The sequence below is a fragment of the Staurois parvus genome, unplaced genomic scaffold (genome assembly GCF_062004578.1).
Source record: "Staurois parvus isolate SC_StPar_1 unplaced genomic scaffold, SC_StPar_1.0 ptg000388l, whole genome shotgun sequence".
Lineage (NCBI taxonomy): Eukaryota > Metazoa > Chordata > Amphibia > Anura > Ranidae > Staurois > Staurois parvus.
This window is the reverse complement of record NW_028318184.1, coordinates 1232576-1252995: the sequence shown is the minus strand read 5'-3', so window position 1 is coordinate 1252995 and position 20420 is coordinate 1232576. Positions and strand designations below refer to the sequence as shown.

At 46.6% G+C, this 20420-nt stretch overlaps 1 protein-coding gene across 1 annotated transcript in view; it reads left to right on the top strand.

The window, feature by feature from the left end:
• LOC149455752 (tudor domain-containing protein 15-like) overlaps positions 1–20420 on the top strand; it is a 92597-nt gene that overhangs the window by 6380 nt on the left and 65797 nt on the right. Inside the window, exon 2 of the mRNA XM_089685851.1 lies at positions 14525–15322. Coding sequence (XP_089541977.1) covers positions 14525–15322 — 798 coding nt within the window. The remainder of the gene's footprint in view (positions 1–14524; positions 15323–20420) is intronic.

The window sequence follows — 20420 nt, the reverse complement described above, 5'->3', positions numbered from 1 at the left end:
TTCTCTTTTGCTACAATTACCAAGCAAAGGAAAAATAGAATCGTTCTTTGTTGCAGCCAGGACAGTTTCTACTGTCTATAAACGACATTGAAAAAAAATGCTTTCTGAAGCTTTGATATATGTGATGCAAAGGCTTTCCTTATTGTATTTTGTTTTATTCATCTACATTATTGGTTTTCAGTTTTAAATAGGACCTGTCACCTAGCCCAATATTTATGTGGTATATGCAGAAGATCTTTAAACAGTCCTTGATTTACAGTAATTGCTTCTACCCTGGTTCTGTTTCAGCAAAATTTTATTGAAAGTTTGCAATACTGGGGCAGTGTAGAAACCTGTAACAATTTAAAGCCATTCTCCGCTCTGTAACCAAAAAAATGAAAAGCAGCTACAAATTCTGTAGCTGCTGACCTTTTTAATAATAGGACACTTACCTGTCCATGCATGCAGCTCCGCCCACACCAGGTCTAGTTCTTTACTGGCCTTCGGGTTCCCAGCATCTTAAGTGTGGGCACCCAGCTGTCACAGCTTGCAGCTTCACAGCTGGCTGCACATGCCCGAATTGCACTGTGCTTTGTGAATTGTCCTGCAGTCTTCTGGGACCTGTGATGTCCTCCAGAAGACTGCGGGGAGGGGGAGAGGAGAACATCCGAGCGGAAGTGGGAGCAGGAACAGTGGTTATAACATTTTTCAACCTTTTTAATGTGACCTATAAACTGTACAACTCCATTGAAAAACAAACAAATCTTTTAGGTGGCGGGAAGTAAACATAAAAAACTAAAATAATGTGGTTGCATAAGTGTGCACACCCTCTTATAACTGGGGATGTAGTTGGATTCAGATTTAAGCAATCACATTCAAAACCATGTTAAATAGGAGTCAGTATACACCTGTCATCTTTTATAGTGCCTCTGATTAACCCCAAATAAAGTTCTAGTAGGTCTTTCCTGACATTTTCTTAGTCACATCCTACAGCAATAGCTATGGTCTGCAGAGAGCTTCCAAATGTATCAGTCAGGAGAAGGGTACAAAAGAATTTACAAGGCATTAGATATACCATGGAACACTGTGGAGACAGTCTTTATCAAGTGGAGAAAATGTGGCACAACAGTGACATTACCAAGAACTTGATATCCCTCCAAAATTGATGAAAAGACGAGAAGAAAACTGGTCTGGGAGGCTGCCAAGAGGCCTACAGCAACATTAAAGGAGTTGCAAGAATATCTGGCAAGTACTGGCTGTGTGGTACATGAGACCACAATCTCCTGTATTCTTCATATGTCTGGGCTATGGGGCAGAGTGGCAAGATGGAAGCTTTTTCTTACGAAGGAAAACATCCAAGCCCGCTAAATTTGCAAAAATACATCTGAATTCTCCCAAAAGCATGTGGGAAAATGTGTTATGGTCTGATGAAACTGAGGTTGAACTTTTTGGCCATAATTCCAAAAGATATGTTTGGCACAAAAACAACACTGCACATCACCAAAACAACACCATACCCACAGTGAAGCATGGTGGTGGCAGCATCATGCTTTGGGGCTGTTTTTCTTCAGCTGGAACTGAGGCCTTAGTCAAGGTAGAGGGAATTATTAACAGTTCCAAATACCAGTCAATATTGGCAAAAAACCTTCAAGCTTCTGCTAGAAAGCTGAACATGAAAATGAACTTCATCTTTCAGCATGAGAATGACCCAAAGCATACATCCAAATCAACAAAGGAATAGCTTCACCAGAAGAAGATTCAAGTTTTGGAATGGCCCAACCAGAGCCCAGACCTGAATCCGATCGAAAATCTGGTGGGTTATCTGAAAAGGGCTGTGCACAGGAGATACCCTCTCAATCTGACAGATTTGGAGTGTTTTTGCAAGGAAGAGTGGGCAAATATTGCCAAGTCAAGTTGTGCCATGCTGATAGACTCATACCCAAAAAGACTGAGTGCTGGAATCACATCAAAAGTTATTAGTTATTTTAGTTTTTGATTTTTACTTCCCTCCACCTAAAAGATTTCAGTTTGTTGTTCAACTGAGTTGTAGTTTATAGGTTACATTAAGCGCTTCCTGTCCGCTGTGTGTGTGTATGTGCATATATATCCGGGTAGGGGGCGCGTGCCCTACCTGCGCCGTCATTCGCAGCCGCAACTGTCAATCATCCGGTCCTGGGCGGTGATTACTCGTCAGCGCCAGGTGATTTCCGACGGAGAGGAGAACTGTTTTGTTTTCTAACAGTTCTCTTCCCTGTCAGCTCGGGCGCACTGCTTTGGATGGCCATGCACAGCCATCCAAAGCCTTGTGCCTACAGTGAAGCACTCTGACATGCCCCCCTAGTAAAACACTCCAAGCACACAGTTAACCCTTTGATCGCCCCTCATGTTAACCCCTTACTGCTTAGTGCCATTAGTACAGTCAGTGTTTTTGTTTGTTTTTTTTTAGCACTGATCACTGTATCGGTGTCACTGGGGATGTCAGTGAAACCAAGTCAGTTCCCCCCAGCGTCAGAATGCCTGCCGCAGTCTCGCTATAAGTTGCTGATCGCCGCCATTACTAATAATAAAAAAAAAAAATTCCAGTATCTATACCACCATTTGTAAACGCTAAAACTTTCACCTAAACCAGGGGTGGGCAACTGTGCAACTGTGGCACTCCAGCTGTTGGTGAGCTACAAGTCCCATCATGCCTCTGCCTTTGGGAGTCATGGTTGTAAATGTCAGTTTTGCAATGCGTCATGGGACTTGTAGTTCTACAACAGCTGGAGGGCCAGAGTTGCCCACCCCTGACCTAAACCATTTAATTTACACGTATTGGGATTTTTTTGTAGCAAAGACATGTCGCAGAATACACTTTGGCCTAAATTTATGACGAAATTTGATTTTTTAAGAATTTTTTACTGGACATGTTTTAATATTAAATATAAAAAACACAGGCGATCAAATACAAGCGGAAGAAAGCTCAATTTGTGGGGAAGGAAAGGGACGTAAATTTCATTTGGGTGCAGCGTTACATGACCGCGCAATTGCCACAGTAACGCAGCGCCGTAACGCAAAAAATGGCCTGGTCAGGAAGGGGGGGAAATCCTTAGGAGGGCAAGTGCTTAAAGGTGGAAAAAGTTCTGAAATTATTTATCTTTGTCTCATTTTTTACATCACAGAAACCTGACATTTTATTATTATTATTATTATTATTATTACTACGAGTTTATATAGCGCCAAAGGGTTTGCTCAGCGCTGTACAATAGGGGGGACAATACATGGCACAGTACAACAACAAACAACGTACGAGGGGTAAGAGGGCCCTACTCTTACGAGCTTACAATCTAGGAGTTTAACGGGTTTGTAGACTTGTTATATCCACTGTACCTTGCAAAACTAGGTACCCACTTCCCTCCGCCAAAAAATTGCATGCCAAATTAGGTGGAGGAGTGGGGGGGGGGGGAGTTTTGGATGAAGCTTCACTTGAAGTTGAACCGTAGATCTCCAGAAAATTGAAGTAGAATTCCAAGCAAGAATTTAGGCTAGAGCTAACTGTGCTTAAAACACTTCCACCCTTCTTTTAACTCCTATACTAACTACCCTGTAAAAGGAAAATACTTGCACTTATCTATTCTCAGGACACTCCAGTCATGTGATCGGCTCCCAGTGGGTTGGCTTCAGAGAACAAGAGATCGCAGACAAGGGATGGAATGCCTGGGTGGTGACATCACCCATAGGCTTACTATGGGGCATCTGTTGTTGGCTGCCCTTCCTCTCCCCTGAAGCTATGCTGGGAGCTGATCATGTGACTAGATCGGAGCACCCTCAAAATAGGTAAGTAGAAGCATCTTTCTTCTATAGGGTAGTTAGTATAGGTGTTAGAAGGAAGGTGGGGGAGCAGTTTTATGTTTAGCCCAGGCTTCTACTTTAGCTAGTCTTAAAAAGCTAATTTCCCCTTCTAACACATATGCTGACTAAGAAAGATGTATATACTTGCCTATTTTCAGCCTGCTCCGGTCTGGTCACGTGATCCAGTGCCCCTATGTGAGTCCGCAGTGGCTGCAGGGGAGAGAAGAGACCACCAACAATGAATGGGCCATATTAGCCTATGGGTGACGTCACCACTCCCAGACATTCCCAGATGTTGATGAGCGCGCTCATCCGCTGCAGTTGCTGCTTGCTGGCAGAGGATCATGTGACCGGACCAGAATGAGATGAAAATATGTATGTATACTTTCTTACACAGGTTATTCAGCGCAGGTGTTAGGACGGGGCATGGACTGATTTAAGACTAGTTAGGGTTAGTCTTGAATTCTACTTTAAGACATGCAGCCGTGGATCTCCATACAACCTATACATTTCTGGTGTGTATTCGAACGTAAATGCATAGCTTTACACAATTGCAGCTGAGCCTGACCAGTAGAGATCTTCTTTAGTATTCAAGAGAAAGGAACATGTATGGGGAAATTGTTGCTTGGTTTGAAGTGGTGTCAAATACTTCTGCACCCCCAGTGATGGATTACAGATTACCCATGGAGAGGCCAATGAAGAAAATTGTAGGTCACAGTATAAAGGAGTCAACAGGTTGCCAAAATAGTCATTGTCCTGTTGTTTACAATGCTTTAGTCTGCCCTTCAGTTTTAAGGGTTGTCATGAACTATTTTGTGTTGATGTTGTGATGGGCTCTGGACTTATAGAATAATTGCTGTCTTAATGCCCAGCAGAAGCAAAAACATCCCCCCCAGTTGAATAGACTAGGGAAGGGTTAGAACTTTGTCGGGTTTTTATTGTCATCTGTTCCCTTTCTGGAGAGATTTCCTTTACTTGGTGTGAAATCTCTCCAATAGGACACAGTAAAAACAAGGGTTAGACCTTGTTAGTGTTCTTTATTCTTTTCTCTTGACATAGTAGTCACTACCCCCATGTCTTCCGAGTATTACTTGCACAGGAAGTAAAGGAAAATCTCAAAGATAGAAATTAAAACCTGACCAAAACTGACTACCCCACAGTATCCAAAATGTAAGAGAGAACATTGGGCTTGTTTCCCCTGCCCCCCCCCCTACTAATTCCTGGGCTAGTTTAATTTTAACCACTTGCCCTCCAGAGGATTTACCCCCCCCCCTTCTTGATAGGCCATTGTTTGTGATATGGCGCTGATTTACTTTAGCTGACAGTTGCACGGTCATGCGGCGCTGCATCTAAATGAAATTTGTTCTTTTTTTCCCCACAAATAGAGCTTTCTTTTGGAGGTATTTGATCGCCTCTCTGTTTAATTTTCTGTGCTAGGAAAAAAAAAAAGTCAGCCAATTTTGAGGAAAAAACAATATTTGACTTTTTGCTATTAAACATATCCAGTAAAAAAAAAAAAAATCAAATTTCATTATAAATTTAGGCCGAACTGTGTTCTGCTACATGTCTTTGCTAAAAAAAAAAAAAAAAAAATATCGCAGTATGTGTAAATTAATTGGTTTACGTGAAAGTTATAGCTTCTACAAATGGTGGTATAGATACTGTCAGAACCAGGTACCCCCTCCCCCCCAAAAAAGGTGCCAAATATGGCAGTGGAGGGGGGAGGAGGCAAATAAGAAGAGGGTCCTCCTTTGGCTGTCCACATCACTGCCTGGGTTATGTGGACACTTGTAGTTGGTTGTCCAGAGGTGGGGTCCACTCTGCATACAAAAGACTGCAGCATGTCAGGAGGTAGTTACTTCTAGTAGTGGTAGTGGTGAAGTGCCATTATGCAGTATTTTCATGAAATAGCCTAAAGTATAACCTCTTCCCACCCGGCTTATGGGTGAATGGTGGCCGGCAAAAGCCCTCACCTTTCCGGGTGGACGCCATATGGTATCCTTTCGGCATGCACAGTTTGTGTGCCTGCAGAGCCGCGCAGCGGCGCGATCTGTCACCGGCCGTGTGCCTCGGACACGGCCGATGACAGATCTGAGTGCCGTCCCCGGTGCCCAGTACCATGTGACTTGCTGTAACCAATCACAGCACGTCACATGACAGTTGTATAGAATGGATGGCTTAATTCATGCCATCTATTGTATACTAGTGTGTCTTCCTGTGAATGGTCACAGCGATCACATGCACAAGCTGGGCCACTCACAGCCCAGCTGTGTCATGTGATTAGCCATGGGCAAATCACAGCTAAGCACACAAAAAAAAAAAACCCTGAATGAATCGATGTCATTCAGGTAAATGCTTGCTTATAGCAAAGTAATTCTTTGCTATAAGCAAATTGTGTAAAAAAAAAAACCCCAAAAAACTACTTTGGTCATAGTGAAATATGAAAAAAAATGTTAAATTTAAAAATAAAAAAATGTAAAAAAATTATAATTTTTTTCTTTTATACTGTCACCAGTCAGTGCCCCGATCACCGCCATGCCAGTTATATGATGACACTGTACTGCACTGGTGACAGTATGTAAAAAAAAAAAAATACTACTTTGGTCATAGTGAAATAAGAAAAAAAATCTTAAATTTTTTTTTTAAAAAAAGTAAAATTAAAAATAATAAAAAAATTTAAAAAATTATAATTTTTTTCTTTCATACTGTCACCAGTCAGTGTCGCTGATCACCGCCATGCCAAGTTTATGATGGCACTGTACTGCACTGGTGACAGTATGTTAAAAAAAAAAAAATAGTGAAAATAATTTTTTAAAATTTTTTTCATTTTCTGAAAAATTATGACAAAAAATACAACTTCAAAAAACTCGCCATTCCTCTTATGAAGTACGTCGGACTGTCAATACTTCAGGATTGATCAATATTCAGATATATCCCAGTGTTTGATCTCTATACCTTTCCTACAAACTAAAAAATACATCCCAATTTGGGTTATTTTCACCAAAGACATGTAGCAGAATACATCTTGGCCTAAATTTATGAAGAACAATTATTTATTTGCAAACTTTTATAACAGAAACAAAAAAAATGTGTTTTTTTTTCAAAATTTTCAGTCTTTTTTTGTTAATTTAGCAAAAAATAACCCCAGTGTTGATTAAATACCACCAAAAGAAAGCTCTGGTTGTGTGAAGAAAATAACGTTTTAGTTTGGGTACAATGTTGTATGACTGCGCAATTGTCATTCAAATTGTGAGAGCGCTGAAACCTGAAAATTTGGCCTGGGCAGGAAGGGGGTCAAAATTCCCGGTATGGAAGACGATAATTAAAGGCCAAACTTTTTTTTTTTTTTGTGTTTTACTTTTGGATAGAGTGGAGTAGGATTAAAGCACCTCTACCCTTAGGGAGATTCACCGTATTTGTCCTGTTTACCGTTATCAAAAGTGAAAGTAGAAGAAAATCCCAAATTTTGGGTTGTCCCCAGGACGGTAATAGAGGGGCAATCTTCCAATAAGGGCACTAGTTCTGGTCACAACAAGTGATTTCCCTAATTTACAGGAATTTCCTCTCACTTTTTTTGGCTATGGGTAAGGAAGTCCCCCCTCAATGGACAGATGCCAAAAAAAGCTGTCAGGGGCTATAACCCTCCTTTATTCTATTCAAAAAGGGAAAAAAATGTTGCCTATAGTTTTGCCTAAAGCAGAAAAAAGGTTTGCCTATAGCTGTACTATAACAAAAAAAATTGCATTATAGCCACTTGATGGAGATGACAGCCATAGATAACTGTATTATAAACTATACAGCAAACCTTTATGGAGCCTGTATGAATGCTCAAAGCTAGTAATAAATGGATAGAAATTTGTCCGGTTCAGCAGAAACCAGTCGAATTTTGGTCCATCTATGGGCAGGCTGGTTGTGCAGACTCCTTAGTGTGTGTCAAACCAAAAACTATTTTTGGGTGGAGTGGAAAAGGATTATAACTCTTGAGTTTTTACTACTATTTGGGATGCCTTTAGAGAGATTTACCTTCACTTCCTGTCCTGTTGACAATGGTTTCACCAGACTGAAAGCAGAGCAAAATTTGCAACAGGGACACGTTTAAAAAAAAAAAAAAAAAAAATGTCGGGTTCCAGCTTTTCCCTCTTCTGTTTCTGTTGGAGAGTTACCTTGATTCCTGTCCAGTATAACTTTGTCAGCTGGACGGGAAGTGAGAGTAAAACAGTCTAACAGAGCTTTGGATAACAAAAACCTGCCAGGGTTCTAACCCTTCCCTCTTTTATCCAGAAGTGAAAAATAAAGTTTGGTTGGATCTCCTCTAGCTTCTCTCAGCCACTTGTCAATGCAGCTCCACCAATGTCCGCTATCTATTATTGATGTGTCACTGGTGACAGTGATGAATGTTTTTACCAGGTTCACATGGTAGCAGGGGGACAACACAGAAGCATAATTGGGAGTTTTCACTCCATAACAACGAGTGTCTCACCGTCATGGTATGATCATCCTATAATCCCTTAAATCCACAGCTATGAAGGTGGTAGATTTAAAGACTATAAGCTATTTTGAAATGTCATTATCACGTTAAAGATTATGGGATTTTAATGATCGTGTTTAGATCCACTTTAACCTCTTTTCGACTGCCCTATAGCTGAAATACTGTATATACGTGATTTTGCATTTTCATGTAGGGGGCGCGCGCAAGCCATCACCGGCGCCTGGTGATTTCTGAGGATCTCCAATGGGGAGGAGAACTGTTTTGTTTACTAACAGTCCTCTTCCCTGTCAGCACACTGCTTTGTGATTACAAAACACTTAGTAAAACACTCCCAGCACTCCGGTAACCATTTGATCGCCACTCGTTAACCCTTTCCTACCCAGTGCCATTAGTACAATGTCGGTGTTCTTTTTTTTTTTTTTTTTTTTTTAAGCACTGATCACTGTATTGGTGTCACTTCCCCCCAGTGTCAGAATGTCCACCGCAGTCGCTGATTGCTGCCATTACTAGTAAACATTAAAAAAATCCCAGTATATATATACTGCCATTTGTAAACTATATAACTTTCACTTAAACCAATTATTTACACAGTGACATTTTTTTTTTTTTTTTTTTTTTTTTAGCAAAAACGTAGCAGAATACATTTTGGCATAAATTTGACGAAATTTGATTTTTTTTAAAATGTTTTTTTCCGGACATGTTAAATAGCATAACGTCGAAAATATTGTTTTCTCAAAATTGTAGGTCTTTTTTTTTTTTTTTTATAGCGCAAAATATTAAACGCACAGATGATCAAATACCACCGAAAGAAAGCTTAATTCGTGGGGGAAAAAAAAGGTCGTGAATTTCATTTGGGTGCAGTGTTGCATGACCGCGCAATTATTTGTTAAAGTAACGCAGCACCGTAATGCAAAAAATGGCCTGGTCAGGAAGGGGGGTAAATCGTCAGAAGGGCAAGTGTTTAAAGTGTATGTCAGGAGTGAATAAAAAAATATACAGTGATTCTCTGCAATACATGCATATTTCCCTGTGTTTTCTTCCTTTAACCACTTCACGCCCTGTGACGTACCCGTTTATCGCGGGACTACAATTGGTGGTATTGTGTTCTTCAGCCGCTGGAGCACTTTTTTGTAAAATAAATCCTACCTACTGGATTGCTTTTACAAGCAGCGGGAGGAGTCCCCTCTCTCGCTGCCTTCCCAGGCTCTCCCGTCCAACCGGGAAACCTGGGACCAGTGGTTTTGTGGCTGATTGGGGACTGGAATGTCCCTGGTCATCTCTATGGTCTAAGAATCTGGAAGCAAAGAGTATTTCCTCACTTCCAGTTTTGCGGGTTGTAAACAAACCATTATTGGTTTGAAAAAAGCTTTCAATCATACTGATCTTGGTTTTAGCCAATGCTTTTAAGGGCAGAGCAGACATCTGGGGTCTAATAGACTCCAGATATCTCTGTAAAGAGGACCTGTCACTGCTTATTATCATGGGATGTTTACATTCCTTGTAATCGCAATAAAAATGTTATAAATACAATTTTTTAAAACAAAATAAAAGCTAAAAATTTCAAACGCTTTCCACCCCCCCTGTCCTCATGCGCAAAGGCAAGCGCACATGTTGGTCCCACGTTGCTACATAAAACAGTGATTGCACCATAAATGTTAAATTAATTTTGGTTCACTGAGGTTTGATGCTAGAACTATTGTTCTCACTTTTAAGTGTATTTTTTCCCCAAAAAAAGTTTAAAAAATCGCTGCCCAAATATTGTGTGCCATAAAAAATTTCAACATCCACCATTTTATTCTCTAGGGCCTCTGCTTTGCAAAATATATGATATTTAGGGGTTATAAGTAATTTTCTATAAAAAAAATACTGATTTGTACATTTATTATTATTATTATTATTATTATTATTATTACATCGAGTTTATATAGCGCCAAAGGGTTTGCTCAGCGCTGTGCAAAATAGGGGGACAATACATAGCACAGTACAACAATAACAAACAACGTACGAGGGCCCTACTCTTTCGAGCTTACAATCTAGGAGGGAGGGGGTAGTGGTACAGTAGGAAGTGGCTGAGGGGAATGAAGTGGTGGGAGGAATGAGGGAGAATGGCCGTTAGGTGAGGGTGGGGTAGGCTTCCCTGAAGAGATGGGTTTTGAGGGAGCGCCTGGATGTGAAGAGGGAAGGCGACAGTCTGATAGGTTGGGGCAGTGAGTTCCAGAGGATGGGGAGGACCTGGAGAAGTCTTGCAGTCGTGCATGGGAGGGGGAGACCAGGGAGCAGGATAGAAGGAGGTCCTGTAAGGAGCGAAGGGTACGGGTAGGGTGGTACTTGGGGATCAGGTTGGTGAGGTAGTCAGGGGCAGTGTTGTGAATGGCTTTGTAGGTCAGGGTTAGAAGTTTAAATTTGATGCGTTGGGCAATCGGGAGCCAGTGGACGGAGAGGCAGAGGGGGGTGGCAGAGGTGGAGCGGTTGGTGAGGTGGATGAGTCTAGCCGCTGAGTTCAGGATGGTCTGAAGCGGGGAGAGCTTGCACTGGGGTAGGCCGGTGAGGAGGGAGTTGCAGTAGTCAAGGCGTGAGATAATCAGGGAGTGTACGAGTAGTTTAGTGGAGTCTGGGGTAAGGAAGGTGCGTATCTTGGCAATGTTGCGGAGGTGGAACCTGCATGTGTTTTTAAGTGATTTGACATGAGGTTGGAAGGAGAGGTTCGAGTCAAGAGTGACGCCAAGGACTTTGGCTTGCGGGGCGGGAATGATAGTGGTGGTGTTGGTGATGATCGATAGGATGGGGGGGTGGGCAGGGGGAAAGACGAGGAGCTCGGTTTTGGAGAGGTTAAGCTTGAGGAAATGTAGCGACATCCAGTCTGAGATGTCGTTTAGGAGGTGAGTGATGCGGGCGGAGAAAGTGGGGGTGAGGAGAGGGGTGGAGAGGTAAATTTGAGTGTTGTCAGCGTAAAGGTGATAGTTGAAGCCGTGGGAGTGTATGAGTTTGCCCAGGGAGGAGGTGTAGATGGAGAAGAGAAGGGGTCCAAGGACAGAGCCTTGAGGGACCCCAACAGAGAAGGGGAGGGAGGGGGAGGAGGCACTGTTGTAGGTGACGCTGAAGGAGCGTCGGGATAGGTAAGATGAGAACCAGGAGAGAGCGGTATCTCTGATGCCAAGGGAGAGTAGTTTATTAAGGAGGAGGGGGTGGTCAACTGTGTCGAAGGCTGCGGAGAGGTCCAGGAGAAGGACAGAGTAGTCGCCCTTGGCTTTGGCGTTTAGTAGGTCATTAGTGATTTTGAGGAGGGCAGTTTCAGTGGAGTGTAGGGACGGAAGCCGGACTGGAGGGGAACAAGGAGGTTATTGTCAGTAAGGTGGGCGCTTAGGCGATCGTAGACAATGCGCTCAAGGAACTTGGAGGTGAGTGACAGCAGGGAGATGGGTCTGAGGTTGTTGGGGTCCGCGGGATCCAGGGAGGGCTTTTTGAGGATGGGGGTGATATGCGCGTGCTTTAGGGGGGAGGGGAATGCACCAGTAGAGAGGGAGAGTTTGAAGATGTGGGTGAGGGAGCGGATGAGGGAAGAGGGGGGTGACCGGAGGAGTTGAGAGGGGATAGGGGGCAGGTAGTGAGGCGGGCTTCTGAGAGGACCTTGGCGACTTCCTCAGTAGTGACAGGGCTGAGGGAGTGCAGTGCAGGGGGGGTTACGGTGGGCGGGGCCTTGGGAGAGGTGGGGGACAGTGCGGTTGTGAGGGCAGAGGAGGGGGGAGATGAGGGGGTGGGGAGGGTGGGGAGGCTGGGTGGGGAGGTAGATTGCGAGTTGACAATGTCCTTACGGATAGCGTCAATCTTGTTGTGGAAATGGGTGGCAATCTCGTGGGCGGTGAGTGAGGTACTGAGTGGAGGAGGGGGGGGGAGAGAGCAGGGAGTTGAAGGTGGAGAAGAGTCGGCGAGGGCAGGAGGAGAGGGTGTTGATCAGTTTAACAAAGTAGGCCTGCTTGGCGGCATGGAGGGAGGAGGTGTAAGTGAGGAAGGCAGATTTGTAGTGGGAGAATGCATGAGGGGACCTAGTTTTGCGCCACAGTCTCTCCAGTGCGCGACTGCGACGTTTGAGGCATTTAGTGCTGTCGTTCTGCCATGGTTGAAGCGGCCTAGGTTTGATGATGCGTGTGGTTAGGTAAACAAGAGTTTAAGAATAGGCCCAGTCTTAAAGTGTTTAAAGCTGTGTTCCACCTGAAAAAAATAAATAAATAAAAGTCAGCAGCTACAAAAACTGTAGCTGCTGACTTTTAAAATACAGACACTTCACTGTCCCTCGGTCCAGCGGTGTCAGCACCTCTGGTTTCACTGGCCGTCTTCTCTCCCTGGCGCCGGCATCTGCAGTGTGGGCACCCGGGTGTGACCGCTTGTGGCTTCACAGCTGGGTGCCCACTGCCCATGCGCAAGAAGCATCGCGCTTTGTGTGTGACCCTGTAGTCTTCTGCGACCTGTCACTTGTCCCAGAAGACTACGGGGAGGGAGGGGGGAGGAAACCTACAATTGCCTATGCGATCGCAGCGGAAGTGAGAGCGGGTACCTGTCAAATTCGGGTACCCGCTCCCCCTCCCCAAAGGTGCCAAATATGGCAGTGGAGGGGGGAGGAAGCAAATAAGTTCCCAGGAGACTGCGGGAGGAAGGAGGGGGCCAAACATCCGGCTCATCTCACCGTGGCAAACTGAGCCAGAAGTGGGAGGGGGATACCTGTCGGAACCAGGTAACTGCCCCCCCCCCCCCAAATGGTGCCAAATATGGCAGTGGAGGGGGGAGGAGGCAAATAAGCAGAGCTTCCGCTTTTGAGTGGAACTCCGCTTTGATCCATTGCCCTGTGATGCAACAGTCTTGCATCTTCTATATTCCTCAAAGAAGAGGGTCCTCTGGCTGTCCACATCACTGCTCTGCATTTCTGAAATGAGTATTTTTTTGCACTTACTGAACAGATATAACAAAACTGTGGTATATTTAACAGAGCAAACAAGAACAGTTTGTTAAGCTTTACATATACTTTAAGTTTTTAACTGGGCTGATGATCTCTAAATGTTGTTTTTTTCTTTATCTTGAACAGCAACAGAGGATGTGCATTGTATAATAGAGAAAGCTGTGGTGAATGCAATACCCGAGAAGAAAGTTCTAGTTCAACCTGGTAAAGACTCTGGATCTTCTGTATTTAACAAATTTTACCTGGGCAATAATTCTAGGCCAGATTAACCCCTTTTCCGATGCCTTATAGCAGAAATACTGTTACAGGGTACCAGGGGTGTGCAAAATCACGTGTATATATAGGTGATTTTGTGTTTTCTGGCAGGGGGCTCCCTACCCACACCGCCATTCACAGCCTCGACTTTCAATCTGTGGGTCCCAGCCAGTGGCCACCGAGTATTACTGACTGGGGGAGAGAACTGTATGTAAATAGTACAGTTCTCTCCCCTGTCAGCTCCTGCACACTGCTTTGTATGGCTCTACATAGCAGAGCCATACAAAGCAGTGTGCTTACAGTGGAAAGCACACACATCACACAGTTAACCCTTTGGTCGCCCCAGATGTTAACCCCTTCCTGCCCAGTGCCATTAGTACCGTGTCAGTGCCTTTTATTAGCACTGATCACTGTATTATTGTCACTGGGGATGTCAGTGACACCAAGTCCGTTCCCCACAGTGTTAGAATGCCTGCCGCAGTCGCGCTATAAGTGGAAGAAATTCCAGTCTACATACCGCCATTTGTAGACACTATAACTTTCATGTAAACCAATTAATTTACACATATTGGGATTTTTTTTTTTTTTTAAGCAGACATGTAGCAGAATACATTTTGGCTTAAATTTATGATGAAATTTGATATTTTACATTTTTTTTGGACATGTTTAATAGCAAAAGGTAAAAAATATTGTTTTTTTTTCTCAAAATTGTTGGTCTTTTTTTTTTTTTTAATATAGCGCAAAAAATAACAAATGCACAAGCGATCAAATACCACCAAAATAAAGCTCTATTTGTGAGAAAAGAAGGACATAAATTTAATGTGGGTGCAGCTTTGCATGACCGCGCAATTGTTAGTTAAATTAATGCGAAAAAAAGAGAGCATGTGTGTTTATTTTGAGGGGGAGGGGATTCTATAGTACATGATGGCTGACTGTAAGATGAGAAAAAATGTAGGAGGAATTCTGCATATGTTTTGTGACAGCCATTCTTAAATTTTTTTTTTTTTTTTTTTTATCAGCAACACTTGATACACTTTATGCAGAACCAACTGTTGAATGGCAGACTAGACCAGAGAATGTGGCAGTCCTTAACTCGTTCACCTGGAATTTTCCACAAACTGGAGACACAGTAAAGGTCTTTGCAAGCTCTGTAGACAGCCCCAATTATTTCTGGTGTCAATTAACAACAACAGATCTTGATTTCCTAGCAAGAGAGGTTCAGGAAGCTGGAGAAATGTCTGTCCGAGATGACCATTTTATTGAAACCATTGAGGTTGGCAGCCCCTGCAATGTTATGTACAGCGAAGACAATAACTGGTACCGGGCTCTTGTTTCCAAAATGGAGACTGATGTCGCTACTGTAAGGTTTGTTGACTATGGAAATGTGGAGAATGTTGCTAGAGATGAAATTCGACAGCTTCCTACCACTATCACCAGTGTCCCGGCTCAAGCTTTCCCTTGCTGCCTTGCTGGATTTAATGTTGCTGGCGATACATGGACTCCAGAGGGGTGTGATTATTTTTATCAACATGTTACAGAAGACGTAGTGGAGTTGATTATTGAAGATTTCCAAAATGATGACATGTGTAGAATTCCTCTGGCGCTTGTAAGACTGAAATATAATGAAATAAACATTAATGAAGAAATGAAACGCTTCTGGCAAGTGGGCCAAAAAGAATTCTCAAACCTTGCAGAATCAGCATCTAGACAGCAAGACTTAACTGAAGGAAAACAGGTGATGGAGGAAACGCAGTGTGAAACTGAAGATTTGGACCGCCCAATTCCTGGTGTGGAAGATGAAGCTGGCCATAATATGGGTATGTTTTGGCTTTTTCTTCATATTCGACCGTAAAGTTTATATAGTTCAAGTGTATGTAAGTTCTAATTTTTTTTTTTTTCTTGTAGAACAGGTAGTGGCTAAAGTGACTTTAAAGTTTAGGTGTTTTTTTACCTTACACTTATCTTTCGATTCAGTGCTGTCCCCACTGCCATCCCCTCTCTTCCTGGATTCACACACTTCACTGAGAGCAGTGGGAGCCATAGACTCCTGCTGCTGTCAGTCAACTCCTGATGGTGCTGTGTGTGTCTATGGACTCAGACAGCCTGGCTGGGAGCTTGTCTGCACAAGTGTCCCCATAGCATAGGGCTTGTTATGGGGGTACTTGGAAAAGAGGAGGAGCCCTATTTGAACAGAGGAGGAAAGATAAAAATGAGGGTGAATATCCGATTTAATTTACAATTTGACATTTTTACTGAGCGCTGGGGGTGCAACAAATGCTATTTTTCCGACACTGGAACTTCTGGTCTGGGCTCTTGCAGCCACTGTGCCCACCCTCCTTCCTCTCCTCCTTCCCAATCACAGAACGTTTTGTATTATGTGAACTCATTTAGCAGAGATGTTGTGTGCATGAGACAACAGCATACCTTCTCCCAGAGCATCTGAAGTATAGTAATAACTGTACTCCCGGTGCTCCAATAAAACTGTCTGATGTAAATAAAAGCAATAAATCCACAAGATGACATGCACCTCATTGGATTTATTCCAGCACATTTTACAAAAGCGTCTGAATTGGGTTAAGCTTTAACCCAGGTGTAACGGAAGCGTAGGCAGGTCAGAGCACACGGAGAAGATGGGGAACACACAAAACTTTATTGAAGCAACAAATTGACAGACACTCAATAGGGAAATGGCAGGGAGGGTGATGTGTGCGCAAACCAGGGACGATTCCAGGCACGGGGGTCTTCAGCGACAGGCAGGCAATCTTCCCCCCTAGGCTTGGGGCCTCAGCAGAGCTCCCTCCGTGACTGTACAGCGGATTGGAGACTCGGGCAACAGGCGGCAACCTACCACTGGGCAGGGGCCTCGGGCAACAGGCGGCAACCTACCACTGGGCAGGGGCCTCGGGCAACAGGCGGCAACCTACCACTGGGCAGGGGCCTCGGGCAACAGGCGGCAACCTACCACTGGGCAGGGGCCTCGGGCAACAGGCGGCAGCCTACCCCTGGGCAGGGGCCTCGGGCAACAGGCGGCAGCCTACCCCTGGGCAGGGGCCTCGGGCAACAGGCGGCAGCCTACCCCTGGGCAGGGGCCTCGGGCAACAGGCGGCAGCCTACCCCTGGGCAGGGGCCTCGGGCAACAGGCGGCAGCCTACCCCTGGGCAGGGGCCTCGGGCAACAGGCGGCAGCCTACCCCTGGGCAGGGGCCTCGGGCAACAGGCGGCAGCCTACCCCTGGGCAGGGGCCTCGGGCAACAGGCGGCAGCCTACCCCTGGGCAGGGGCCTCGGGCAACAGGCGGCAGCCTACCCCTGGGCAGGGGCCTCGGGCAACAGGCGGCAGCCTACCGCTGGGCAGGGGCCTCGGGCAACAGGCGGCAGCCTACCCCTGGGCAGGGGCCTCGGGCAACAGGCGGCAGCCTACCCCTGGGCAGGGGCCTCGGGCAACAGGCGGCAGCCTACCCCTGGGCAGGGGCCTCGGGCAACAGGCGGCAGCCTACCACTGGGCAGGGGCCTCGGGCAACAGGCGGCAGCCTACCACTGGGCAGGGGCCTTGGGGACTCAACGGGACTCTAGCTGTGGAGACTGGCCACAGCAAAGCTCCCACCCAGCTTTCTAGGGTCATTGGGTTCACGGGGACTCAACGGGTAGCGATGGCTCAAGCACTCGGGCACCACAGATAGCTATACTCCGGGCATGCCATCAGGACATAGGTGGTCAGTGCACACACAGCGGGGCAGTTCGGACACGAGTGGTCGGTGCACACAGCAGGGACAGTTCAGGACACGGTGGTCGGTGCACACAGCAGGGACAGTTCAGGACACAGTGGTCGGTGCACACAGTGGGGACAGCTCAGAACACGGGTGGTCGGTGCGCACAACAGGCACAGTTCAGGACACAGGTGGTCAGTGCGCACAACAGGGACAGTTCAGGACACGGTGGTCGGTGCACACAGCGGGGACAGTTCAGGACACAGGTGGTCAGTGCACACAACAGGGACAGTTCAGGACACGGGTGGTCAGTGCACACAACAGGAACAGTTCAGGACACGGGTGGTCGGTGCACACAACAGGAACAGTTCAGGACACGGGTGGTCGGTGCGCACAACAGGGACAGTTCAGGACACGGGTGGTCGGTGCGCACAACAGGGACAGTTCAGGACACGGGTGGTCGGTGCGCACAACAGGGACAGTTCAGGACACTCACGGTAAGCAGCTTGCAGACCCTCAGCGGCAGGCGGCTCCAGACAGGGACGACCAGCAGTCAGCGTTCTAGGGACAACCAGTGATCAGCAGACAGCAGCAGCTCCTAGGGCACTCAGCAGCAGACAGCCTCCAGGGACACGCAGCCACGGACAGTGTGCAGGCTCCCTCAGCAGCAGCTCCCAGGGCACTCAGCAGCAGACAGCCTCCAGGGACACGCAGCCACGGACAGTGTGCAGGCTCCCTCAGCAGCAGCTCCCAGGGCACTCAGCAGCAGACAGCTTCCAGGGACACGCAGCCACGGACAGTGTGCAGGCTCCCTCAGCAGCAGCTCCCAGAGCACTCAGCAGCAGACAGGGTGCAGGGGTGCCCAGTAGACAGGCTTACAGACTGGCAGGGTCTCAGCTGTGGGGTTTGAGGAGAAGGCTCATGCAGAGCTGTGGAGACTCCCAACCCTGAGGTATTGCAGAGGACTACAGTCCTGACCTTTTGGGGTCTGCAGAGTGCGCAGGGGGGATGGCTGGGGAGGCTCGGTCCCCCTCACCCGAGCCTCCCAGCATCTTTCTGGGAGCAAGATGGTTCCAGCCGCATGGCCAGGAACAGAGAGAGGCTACTTCCTGTGCGAGAGTTTTGAAAATCAAGTGGGACGCGGCTAGGTTGCTTCGGCAACAGCCGGCCCAGCAGATTTCAGAATGTGCCAGGGGGAAGGGAGGGGTGGAGGGATATGGCGGGGGATGGGAGAGGCACTGGCAGTCCGTGACACCAGGGGTCTCCAAACTTTCTAAACAAAGGGCCATTTTACTGTCTTTTTGACTTTAGAGGGGTCAGACTGGCCAGTGGGAGTTGAAAATGTGCTTTTGTCAGTGGGAGTAAACAATGCCCCATCATTGGTGTAAGCGGGAGGAATAGTGCCTCATCATTGGTATCAATGGGAGGAAATGTGCCTCATCGTTGGTGTCAGTGGAAGGAATAGTGCCCAGTGATTGGTGTCAGTAGGAGGATTAGTGCCCCATGATTGGTGTCAGTGGGAGGATTAGTGCCCCATGATTTGTGCCAGTGGGAGGAATAGTGCCCCATGATTTGTGCCAGTGAGAGGAATAGTGCCCCATGATTTGTGCCAGTGGGAGGAATAGTGCCCCATGATTTGTGCCAGTGGGAGGAATAGTGCCCCATGATTTGTGCCAGTGGGAGGAATAGTGCCCCATGATTGGTGCCAGTGGGAGGAATAGTGCCCCATGATTGATGCCAGTGGGAGGAATAGTGCCCCATGATTTGTGCCAGTGGGAGGAATAGTGCCCCATGATTGGTGCCAGTGGGAGGAATAGTGCCCCATGATTGGTGCCAGTGGGAGGAATAGTGCCCCATGATTGGTGCCAGTGGGAGGAATAGTGCCCCATCATTGGTGTCAGTGGGAGGAATAGTGCCCCATGATTGGTGCCAGTGGGAGGAATAGTGCCCCATGATTGGTGCCAGTGGGAGGAATAGTGCCCCACGATTGGTGCCAGTGGGAGGAATAGTGCCCCACGATTGGTGCCAGTGGGAGGAATAGTGCCCCACGATTGGTGCCAGTGGGAGGAATAGTGCCCCACGATTGGTGTCAGTGGGAGGAATAGTGCCCCACGATTGGTGCCAGTGGGAGGAATAGTGCCCCACGATTGGTGCCAGTGGGAGGAATAGTGCCCCACGATTGGTGCCAGTGGGAGGAATAGTGCCCCACGATTGGTGCCAGTGGGAGGAATAGTGCCCCACGATTGGTGCCAGTGGGAGGAATAGTGCCCCACGATTGGTGCCAGTGGGAGGAATAGTGCCCCACGATTGGTGCCAGTGGGAGGAATAGTGCCCCACGATTGGTGCCAGTGGGAGGAATAGTGCCCCACGATTGGTGCCAGTGGGAGGAATAGTGCCCCACGATTGGTGCCAGTGGGAGGAATAGTGCCCCACGATTGGTGCCAGTGGGAGGAATAGTGCCCCACGATTGGTGCCAGTGGGAGGAATAGTGCCCCACGATTGGTGCCAGTGGGAGGAATAGTGCCCCACGATTGGTGCCAGTGGGAGGAATAGTGCCCCACGATTGGTGCCAGTGGGAGGAATAGTGCCCCACGATTGGTGCCAGTGGGAGGAATAGTGCCCCACGATTGGTGCCAGTGGGAGGAATAGTGCCCCACGATTGGTGCCAGTGGGAGGAATAGTGCCCCACGATTGGTGCCAGTGGGAGGAATAGTGCCCCACGATTGGTGCCAGTGGGAGGAATAGTGACCCGTGATTGGTGCCAGTGGGAGGAATAGTGACCCGTGATTGCTGCCAGTGGGAGGAATAGTGACCCGTGATTGCTGCCAGTGGGAGGAATAGTGACCCGTGATTGCTATCAGTGGGAGGAATAGTTCCCCATTGACTGTCAGTGGTGGGAACTATGCACCACTGTTGCTCTCAGTGGGGGGAATAATGCCTCATGGGCCAGATAGAAGCAATCAAAGGGCCTAAGTTTAGAGACATAGTCTTTTAACCATTGTCTGCTTCTTTCAAAATAAAAAAAATGGCTTTTGATATACTTCTAAGCAATGTAAGGAATACTCAGCTACTTCATTATGTTAATGATGTCTACTTCTTCGATAGGCTTTTTGTTTTATGATGTGTATTTAGAGGGTTTATTTTAACTGGTTTTTCTTATGTTGTGGGCATCTCTAAGCTCAATGTAGAGGTTTAAAATAAAAGGAACCTA